Source organism: Dicentrarchus labrax, unplaced genomic scaffold, assembly GCF_905237075.1.
Source record: "Dicentrarchus labrax unplaced genomic scaffold, dlabrax2021, whole genome shotgun sequence".
Classification (NCBI taxonomy): domain Eukaryota; kingdom Metazoa; phylum Chordata; class Actinopteri; family Moronidae; genus Dicentrarchus; species Dicentrarchus labrax.
In genome coordinates this window covers 10,817,454-10,827,687 of record NW_026136721.1, presented here as the reverse complement: position 1 = coordinate 10,827,687, position 10,234 = coordinate 10,817,454, and the positions used below count along the sequence as shown (strand labels likewise).

The 10,234-nt window shown below is 43.8% G+C and overlaps 1 protein-coding gene across 3 annotated transcripts; it reads right to left on the bottom strand.

Annotated features, from left to right (window-relative positions):
* Positions 1–103: 103 nt before the first annotated feature.
* On the bottom strand, positions 104–9,810 carry clgn (calmegin). 3 transcript variants are annotated; one of them, XM_051386215.1, is made up of 15 exons: positions 9,670–9,810; positions 7,068–7,346; positions 6,822–6,895; positions 6,571–6,629; positions 6,067–6,208; positions 5,804–5,885; positions 5,359–5,551; positions 4,986–5,175; positions 4,760–4,873; positions 4,497–4,653; positions 3,979–4,194; positions 3,698–3,814; positions 3,440–3,587; positions 3,098–3,300; positions 104–1,538 (listed from the first exon to the last, which is right to left on the bottom strand). In XM_051386215.1, exons 1-15 carry the CDS (start codon positions 9,793–9,795, stop codon positions 1,464–1,466), a joined length of 2,175 nt encoding a protein of 724 aa, XP_051242175.1. In that variant the 5' UTR covers positions 9,796–9,810; the 3' UTR covers positions 104–1,463. The 3 variants fall into 3 exon arrangements, with proteins under 3 accessions (XP_051242175.1, XP_051242176.1, XP_051242177.1); XM_051386216.1 differs by having other exon boundaries at positions 3,098–3,294; XM_051386217.1 differs by having other exon boundaries at positions 9,564–9,771.
* Positions 9,811–10,234: the final 424 nt, after the last annotated feature.

Here is a 10,234-nt window from a genome sequence, read left to right as displayed (position 1 = left end):
CTTTTTTCCCCTACACAACCCTAAATTATCTGTCAGAGATGACAGAGAGCATGAGCAAATGAATCAAAGTGAAGGAAAGAATGTGCCTCATTTGTTCAGACACTTTTGTATTAAATAATTTTATTTTCAAGAGCAATGTACAATTTGCAAACAAATGTAAACAGGAATATCTGCCAGCATCTGGCAAGAACATGAACTACAAAAGCTTGAGACAATAATATAAAACAAATAAATTAGCATCAATGTCTTCCCCAGGCAACAATCTAGGCTCTGAACTCCAGCTAGACATTCTGGGAAAGCACTGCTGTGTACTGACTGAATGAGACGTTTTCACATCTTTATACTCTTATTGACAACCGATGGTCAAGGCATTCAAAATTACCTATTTTTGCTGCAAGCGCTGACCGCGTCAGTGTTTTGATCATTAACTCTGATCATATTTAACTTTACCTAGACTGAGAAGAAGCACATCAGTGGCATATATTTAAGAAAATTGCCTCAAGTCACTCAAAACACTGCATCAATAAATCTTTATTCATACTGGCATAAAACCATTTTAAAACAAACCAATAAATAGGGTTATCAGTGCTATAACTTAGTAAAAAACACACATAAAAGTAACTGATGCTCCTTACAAACTACCTATAATCTAAACAGAACATCCATTTTTTTTTTAAAGAGGTAAACTTTTAAACCTAAGCTGAGGCGTCTTATCAGCTGAAATGCCCTGACACTGCAGTGACATTTTAAACAGCCTGGCGTCCTCTCCTCCTGGCCTGTTCTTGGAACCCCAACAATTTCGAACAAGGAAGGAACTTTGTCAAACTGTGTCCTTGAACATGTTCTTTAAAACAAAGGACACGAGAATAAAGTCTATGTTTCTGAGATGTAGCCCCTATGATATGCTGTAAAATGGTGTGAACAACTGGAGTCGACAGCAGTGCAGACGCTCTCTGCTGCCTTCACTCTCACAGGAGACAGACGGGTAGATCTATGACGGCATATAAATCAGAGAGAAAACTGACAGCAGAGACGGGGTGAACAGGAACAGAGGTGGGAGAGGTGGAATTTCAGGCCTGACAGGCAGGTAGACAGCAATGGCTTAGAGAAGAGAAGACGGGTGAAGAAAAAAGCGTGGAAGCTCAGGATGGAGGAGGAAAACACAGCTAAATGCACAAAATCTCCAGGGGGTTCATCTGATAGTTCAATGAGCAGACGGGAGGGAGAGACAAGACGTGGGGTGATAACGGGGTGTGGTTTGGGAGAGTGCAAACCTGTGATGAGTGTAGCTGAGGCATGGAGGAGACGTGGATGGGGCAGCCGGGGTGACTGCAGGCTACCAGGTGGTTTGGAGGGAAATACGTGCTGCACCGCTTGGAGAACGGGGAGCAGTGGCGGAGACGGCCCTTCCACCTCCTCCGCACCGGGGGAGAAAGGAGACAGTAGGCGTGGGGTTCACTTCCTTAGTCTTTCCGTACCCTCCTCTTTCTCACAGCTTGTTTGTGGCTCTCTTCGGTGACGTCTCTACCCTCCTTCGGCTGCGGGCCAGAACGTGAATGAAATTAAGAGCAAAAAGGGAAAAAAAGCCAAATTGAATGGATGAGACATTAAAACATCACTCTTAAAGAACGTTTAAATGCCAAGCAGAGGATCAGTCTAGTAAGTGAAATCACTGAAAACGAAAACACGAGCAGCCAGACTGCCTGACCATGCACATTTGTCACTAGGACAAGGACACAGTGTCAGAGACGTGAAACAGTCTAAACAAAGGAGAGGGGAGGGAATGATGTGTTCAGTGTGTTGTCTGCAGGACCAGGCCAGCCACAAGTGGGAGAATACGAATTAAGGAATAAATTAATGTGTGGCATTCATGGGTCTGTGTGGTGCTTTGTACCCTGTAACAGTACACAGCTACATTTGAACCACCTTCTAAACATAATCTATTCAAGGCTTTGAGTATAGGTAATATGATTTATAACTAATTCTGATACCTAGTCGAGCAATATTGAAACACATACTACTGTGTTATCATGAAGAGGGAAGCCATGCATCATGATTCCAGAGGTGAGTATCATTAATAGGTTACTTGTGAGTACATTTTCATTACCGTTTGATGATGATGATGAATTGATTTTCCAAACATTAAGCATTTCTTTTTACCGTTTTCTGTCAATTACTTTATCACGTGTGTTCAAACACAATGACACCTAACAAATGTGTGTGTCGTAAATTCTTTGAACTAATGAGGTGATTCCTTTTTTTGGTATCAATCCTATTGTCTCTAGTATCAATACTGAAAACAAGACTTTAGGTATGGATTCATCCACCCCTCATTGTAACATTAATGACCTTTAAAAGACCTGCAGACATCGGACCAGTGTAGGCGACCTAGTCTGGTTTTAAAAAAGGTCAACAGTGTGTCACGACAACGTAATGCAGGCACAGGATTCATGATCAGCTGTGACCTTTGTCGTTTTGTTTTTAAATACAAAAACATGAGCTCAGAACCGAAGACGACAGCATGAGAGAAACTGCTACCCTACCATGTGTGTTGAAACAAGTATGGCTGCCAATTCACACTTTTGGGACAAACAGACCCACTCTGACAGACGGACTGACTTACAATAGCTGCTCTCATTGCTGTGAAAGTCAACATATTGTTGCGATATAATAAACATATTTCACATTATTAAAATTGATTTGAGTTTTTAAATGATAAATCAATGAAATAGGTGGACATGCACATTTTGAAGAAGCTTAAACCCTGAACTTTTATTTTCTTAAAATTGAAGGATTTTTATTCACTTCAGTTCCAATAAGCATATCAATAGTCTTATTAATTATTATTATTATTTAATTTTTAAATCGATGAAATTAGCAATATGTTTTCTTACTAAGGGAAAAAAAAATCTGTTTTCGGCCTGGAGTTAAAAATTCAATTGGATGAAGAAATATTTTCATTTACTCTATTAAACAGTTGAACAGTTGGTTATTATCCTGATGAATACTGAACAATGTGGAACCTTTTAAAGAGCAATGTGAAGTGGAGGATGTGCACACAGGAACCGCAGATGTCGACCAACACAATGACACCAACCTCATCTTCTAATGTTCTCTCGGGAGCTTTGCTTTCCTCCTCTTCCTCCTCATCCTCTTCCTCCTCGTCCTCTTCCTCCTCGTCCTCATCCCCCTCTAGATTGTCACCTCCTGCATCGGCTCCCTCCTCCTCTTCTTCCTCCTCTTCTTCTTCTTCCTCTTCTTCCTCTTCTTCCTCCTCTTCCTCCTCAGCTTCTTCTGTTGCTTTGGAGAGAGTGGGGTAAAGGGGTTGACAGTGAGGACAAAGAAATACGACTGTAGAACAATGTAGCAGTGAAACACTCTGCTGATCAATACAGCAGCAGCAGAACAGTGCGTGATGTCCTGTGTTTGACCCTCTAACCTGCAGCTGCTGCTCCGTCTGTAGCCTCAGCTGCTTTGTCTTCCTCATCTGCTGCTGCCTCCTCTTCTTCCTCCTCCTCCTCTTCCTCTTCTTCTATATCAGCCTGGGGAGGGTCCACCTTCTTGTACACGTAGTCGTCATCTGATTTCTAGGACACAAACAGGAGATGGGATCACAGTGAGGTTTAAAAAGGGTTTTCTGGTGTACATAAAATCGGGATCGGAAACATACAAAGCATAAATGATAGACACACAGTACCTTTGGCCAGCAGAAGAGCACAGCCAGTCCTACAGGCAGGCCAACTGTCAGTATGTAGATCACCCAGAGCCACGGTCGTTCCTCTGCTGCCAACATCAGCTGAGCGAAAATCCCCGGCTAGTGAGGAAAGACAAAGGACCAGAGAGCAAGGGCAAATAGTGAGCCATTCCCTCACAGAAACAGACATCCCTGTGGTGAAATATATGCACATAGTGACAATGTAAGTGTCTGTTAAGAAGCCACTCTATGTTCCTGTTGCCCTTACAAACCATCACACTGACCTCGTTAGCGCTGGCCACCAGTTTCTTCAGCCCCCAGCTGTCAGAGGCCCAGCGGTCGGCCACCTCTTTGTGAGAGGTGATAATGAAGTTGTCGAAGTAGATATCTGAGGTCATGGACCACAACTCCAAGCCCAGAGCCTTGAAAGGTGCCATCCTGAAGGGCTGCAGGTCCTCAAAATAGTCTGGGTTATCGATCTTGCGCGGCTTCCAGACTCCCTTGGGAGAAGATGAAGTGTGGAGGAAAACAATTAGAAGGGAAGAGAGATGGTTTCAGTTTGTGCACAAACACACAGCATCTCCACCAGGACATGTCAGAGGTGTTGCATGTAACAGAGAAAGTAAACCGAGCACTGTAGAGTGCACATCATCATTCCTGTTTTACAAATAAATAAATAAATAAATAAATAAGCGTATTTGGCTGATCAGATATCAGCGCAGATGTTTGATATTTCTGACCAATGTAGTAAAATAAAACCGTAAAAGCAGCCGATTTCTTCAGCTGGATCAGTTCTAGTTACCTGATAGTTGGGATTGTCCACCAGAGGGGCTTTCCACTTGCCCTTGTACTGAGGGTTGTTGATCTTGGGACGCTTCCACTCCCCACAGCCAGGAGCGGTCTCACAGGCTGGGTTAGGAATCTGCGGGGCTTCCCACTCACCATCCATCTCCTCGTCCCTGTGTACAGTGGAGAGCTGTCAGGCTGGACCAATTGCTTACTGTGGCAACACTGGAACATCATGCTGGTTATGGCTTTGTTGGCCTGGGGAATGTGTTTATTTACCAGTCTTCTGGTTTCTCAGCATTAGGGTCGGGGACAAACTCTGGTTCATCATCCAGCCAGCCCTCTGGCTTCAAAGCGTCAGGGTCATCAATTTTTGCTGGGGCATCTTCATCCCTAAGACACACACACACGTCCATGTTTGTTAGAATGACGATGCCCCAACATTTAAACATGTTCAATCTGCAACAAAATCTGTACTGTCTACTAGCGAGGGGGTTGCAGTCACCAGTCATCGGGCTTGACAGCCTCAGGGTCAGGAATCTTGGCCCTCTCGTCCCAGTCGTCAGGCTTGGAGTCATTTGGGTCATCGATCTCTTTGGGGGGGTTGATTGGAGGCACCACGTCATGCAGAAGGCTGCCACGGCTCACGCTGGACTGGTCAATTAACATCTCGTAGCTGTTGTCTGGGTTCAGGACTGACAACAGGGACAAATGCTCAATGAATGTGTGAGCAAAAGGAGGAATTTACTTTTTTTTTTTTTTAAACAAAGAAAGGTCTGGAGGTTTGAAAGTTATTAGGCTTCTGTGTGTGTAAAGCATTATATGTGAAAGACACATTTTACACATCTATACATCATCTTTCCAAATGGTCTCTGTACCCAAAGTGTAGAGGTGAGTCTTCTTGTCAGTATAGAACTTCTTGAGGTCGACATCGGCCCTCTTGGCATGCTTCTCCTCAAAGTCTTTGTTCAGAGGATTCTGGTGGCGGAAGATGAAGTGCAGCTTGTAGTCCTCGCCACACTTGTCTGGTCCAAACATGATGGTGTAGGGTGTACGGTCTTGGAATTGCTCCTACAGTGCAGCAGAAACAAGGGTTTAATTCAAAGAGTAAATGGAATTGATCTATCTAGTTTAAATCCAGACTACCTTTACCCAGTTCTGCCACATACAGAGGACAGAGGTGGAACATAGCGCATGTACTTGCTCCAGTGAAAGATGCCTATATGTGCTTATTCTGTCGCACACAAGCACAATTTTACAGTGCACATCAAAACATTTCACATTATAAGTGGAGTAATGTAGAATGACAACACGTATACCAACCAGATTGAGATTGCCAGTGTCTGAAAGCAGTTTGATGTACGCTCCACCACAGTCAATACCGTCCTGGAAATTCACCTCATACCTGCAACCAGAACACAACAAAACAATTAAACAAGTCTTGGGCAGACAGTATTTTACACACTGTTGTCCATTGTGCAAATACCAGATTTTAGTCCCTCACTTATACATCCACTAACTACTGTAGTACATTGAGAAAAAAAAAACTTGCACCAACAAGAATGAGTGTACAAGGTGGAACTCACTGTAAGACCAGAGGTTCATCCTGGAAGACAAAGGGTTTGTTCAGCATTGCAGAGACTGCGTGGTGTTTGGCCCGGGACTTGAGCACCAGACCCAGGTCTCCTGGAACTTTGTTCTCCTTCAACTGCTCCACAGCCCACTTCCCTACAGTCGGAGAGGAGTTTTATTTTCAGGGTCATGGTAAACATTGATATGGGTCATAACATTTTAGCTTAATTGCTGGGGAGTGTGTATGCAGAGTCTCTGCTTTAGTGTAGTCCACAGAACATCACAAACACTGTTTTAGAGTCTTGCGCGCTCGCACCTCACATCTTAGCAATTATACTGCCAAGTGAAGTGTTATCATAAACAATACGAGGTGGCGTCCATAACTATAAAATACAACCCATGGTTGTAAATATCTCTCTTGTCACACATACAGAAAAGTGAGTCTGTAAGGTACACATGAGAAGGAGTTCTCATACGCACATGTCTGGATTAGCAGAAAGGAGAAAAGAGTAACAAACCGTCATATTTGGCAATGTCATCATCTGTGTCCCCCTTCACCGTCTTTGACAGCTGCCATCTGTGGAGATCAACATCACAAAACTCTTGTGAGTCCACGCAAGAAAAGGTGAACACAGACATACAACAACCACTGATGTGAAAGTTTATCCTGGACGCTCAGTACCACTGGAGGCTCACGTATCCCAGCATGCATCAAACATTTACACTGTATTTTTTAGCAGCACTTGGTGGTACATTTTTCAGGCTATACCTGTCCAGTGATCCATCGTCAAACGTCTCTGCAAAGTAGACATCTCCAGTGGGGACAGGAGTCTTGTACGTTACCTGGAGAACAAAGAACATAAATTAGAAGTTGATATACAGGCCCTCAATTTCCCTTAATCTAGAGCATTGCAACTGTCAAGAAAACATTCCTTAAATGTCATTTTTAGTAGCTTTGATACATTTGATACAGCTTGACATATGACCTTTATTTGACCTATGACCCATTCCTGACCTGGAAGGAGACATTTGCATCCGTTCCAGCCTCGCCAGCCTTCCCACTCGCTGTCTCTGTCTCATCAGTGTGGTCTTCATCCATCACCGTCGCCTCCTCCTCCTCCTCTTCCTCCTCCTCTTCTGCCATCAGAACATTTAATTCCTCGTCATCCAGGCCCATATCTTCATCGATGTCCGAAACGTCACCCTCCACCTGCTGGTCCTGGGCCGCCACAGCTGCCACAGCCAGGGAGGTCAGGAGCAGCACGCGCCACATCCAACCTCTGTCCAACTTCATCTGTAAAGGGTAAAAATAGGGGCGGGGGGCGTGGTGAGGTAAGGGGCATCAGAGATGAGCATGGTGTGAGCAGCAGAGTGAGGAGGGCGTGGTATGGGAGGATGAAGGAGGGGGTTGGGAAGAGAAGGAAGGTGAGAGTAAGACAGTTATTTATGGAGAGGAAAGGGGTGTGTGTGTGTGTGTGTGTGTGTGTGTGCAGGGAGGGGGGGGCGTCAATGATATAAATAGAAAACACAAGTGCATAAAAGGAAGGAAGGATGGGAGGGTGGGAGAAAAAAAAAGAAGAGATTGAGGTCACATTAGTACATGGTGCTCCTTGATATGGGGCCTGTGTCCTCAGATCACATCCTTATCTTGTGTTTTTCGCACCATTTCCTTAAAAAATCCTTTACGTCGGCCCTTTGTCTGCTGTAATGTGTCCCCACCAGATAAATCATAAAGACAGACTCCTTCTACGCAGATGCCAGAATTATCTGTGCTTTCAAATCTGTAACATACAACTAACCTCTTTGGATTTACAATATGTCCTCTTTCCCAAATATCCCGATTAGTCCTAATTTCTAGCAGCAAATACATCGTATCAGAATCTTTGTGTGTGTCCTAATATGCATTTGAAACCTTAAAAGATGACCTGCTGAATAATGGTACAATTCAGAGATCTGTTACGCCAAACAACAGCTCCAATGACCTCCTATTGATCTGGCCACACCTGCTCGCTCTTGTTGTCAGCAGCAGGAATTGAAAAGCATCACTGCAGACAGCACAGCAGCACGCTTTCATTAATTCCTAATTAACTTTAATTCCCATACTGCTGTTGTTCTATTTGCTAACATCACAGCGCAGGAGGATCAAACGGATTCTGATAAAGCATAGGGGAGAGATGACGAATGGGGAGTAGTATTACGAGCTATGTTATCTGGAGAAACGTGCTGCAATGTTGCTCATTGATTCGCATCATTGGTCTGAAAGAAATGAACAGATAAAGAAACAGTTTGTAAGAAATCTTGACCACATCCCATACAGGAAGAGATGACAAAAAATGGATTCTGATGTGAGAATATACAAAACATGTAGAAGCTTGATGCAGTTGAAAACAACAGTGTTTCAGAAGTAGGCACATTCAATGAAAATGTCTTTTGAGCTCTTGCTTTTTGTTGCAGAGAATCCGATCAAGATAGGAAGGGGTCAGATTCATAGCACTGTAGCGTTGAAAGCCCTCAATGACTTTTATTTGTGTCGGCTTTTGCAGTGCTCGCATCATGACAACCTCAACAGTAAAATTAACTCTTTGAAGCCTACACTTTACTGGGTGAATGCATAATACCCCACAGCCTTCCCCTTCTACATGACATGTCTTAAAAGTGTGTGTGTGTGTGTGTGTGTCTCAAGGATAATGACCTCAGTCAATGGTTGGTCCTCTATGGGGGGGGGCAGAGAAGGTTAATGCATCAATTTTAGATAAACCGGTGCAAACGCCAATATTGCTTTATGACATAATTATTCCAATTTTGGCCTTAACACAAGATCATCATTACCAGCCAAGTGTAGGCAAATGAGCAGAATGAAATATTTGATCCAACAGTGTGTCTATAAACAGGCCATCCCCCAACTGATCAAAACAAAATCCACTAGCTATTCTGTCTGGATGTCAGCTACCACAGTCAGTATATTATTTACCATTAGGCTTATACAGGTACAGTCCAAATGTACTGGTGTATCATCCCTTACCAGCCTCTGGTTGACGTTAAGCATTGCCAGCAAGCTGTTATTTTATTACCATTACCATATAGAAGAAGCTAATAACTGAAGAGATCTAGGAACTAGAAAGAAAAGGTCATAGGACAGGGTTGTGGAGCTAACATGGCTGCCACCGAGCACTGCACCGTCCAAACTCTGTCAGATGAATGGCTCTGGCTGCAGCACCTTCTCCGCTAGCTAGCTAGCTAGCTGTACGGCGCGCCAATCACAAACGGCAACCGTTAGCATAACACAAGCTTAGCTGTAAACTAATGAGCTTATTCAAGGAGTCCATTAATTAAACATGCACTGGCGTTAAGAACACAAACAGAACAGAATAATCTTAAGGTTAACGGTGGCCGAAAATGTCTTGTTGGACTGTAGAAATGAGCGGATAGCAACGGTTAGCTCGCCAAATTAGCAGTGATGTCGCACAGGGAGGGAGGGATGGAGAGAATGAATGAGCGCACACAAACAAACCTTCCGCCCTCTTCTATCTGCAGACACAATCCCTCGATAAAAGACAATTCTTCGCTTTGGAAATCACAGGAGGTATGTTGAGCGTACGGCCCTCTGAGAGTCTCACCGAGGCCCGCCGTGTACGGCTGGGAAAAACACGGTTGTCTGCTGGAGAGGATGGGACGTGGATGACAGCTTGGCCCGATAACGCTGCACCGTTGACGAGAGAGAGCGGGTCCCTGCAAATGAGCATGCGCACATCGAGCCTATGAAGAGCGTGAGTGGTGCTTTCAAGTACCACCGACAGTTGTAATAAATAATAGGAGACGAGAGCGTTGCCGGAGCTTGCTATTCTTTTACATGAGGTTTGAATAAATAATCAGTATTACTGCAACGACTAGAACAATTCATCTCACCATTTAAACTGTAATCGTTGTTGTGAAATGTTGTTTTTAATAAATATGCACGATGCCCAGGACAAAATGGCAGTTTGTCGATATACTCCCAAAATACAGCCACCCAAAACCAACTTAGCAACAGGGTCCATTCTGTGAGTGCTCCAACAAAACCACATTAATTCGTAATAAGCATTCATTTAAAAAAAAATCCCACAAAATGCTACGGGTACTAGCTGTCAATATTTCCAATTTTGAAAGCCCCAAATTACGAGTTTAGGAGGAGCGCCTGAAGGC

Coding starts and splice junctions, on each gene's coding strand:
- clgn (XM_051386215.1), bottom strand. CDS start 9,795: ATGCTCATTTGCAGGGACCCGCTCTCTCTCGTCAACGGTGCAGCGTTA. Junction 6,630..6,821: donor GACGATGGATCACTGGACAG/GTATAGCCTGAA, acceptor TGATCTCCACAG/ATGGCAGCTGTCAAAGACGG. Junction 1,539..3,097: donor AGAGAACATTAGAAGATGAG/GTTGGTGTCATT, acceptor TCTGGCCCGCAG/CCGAAGGAGGGTAGAGACGT.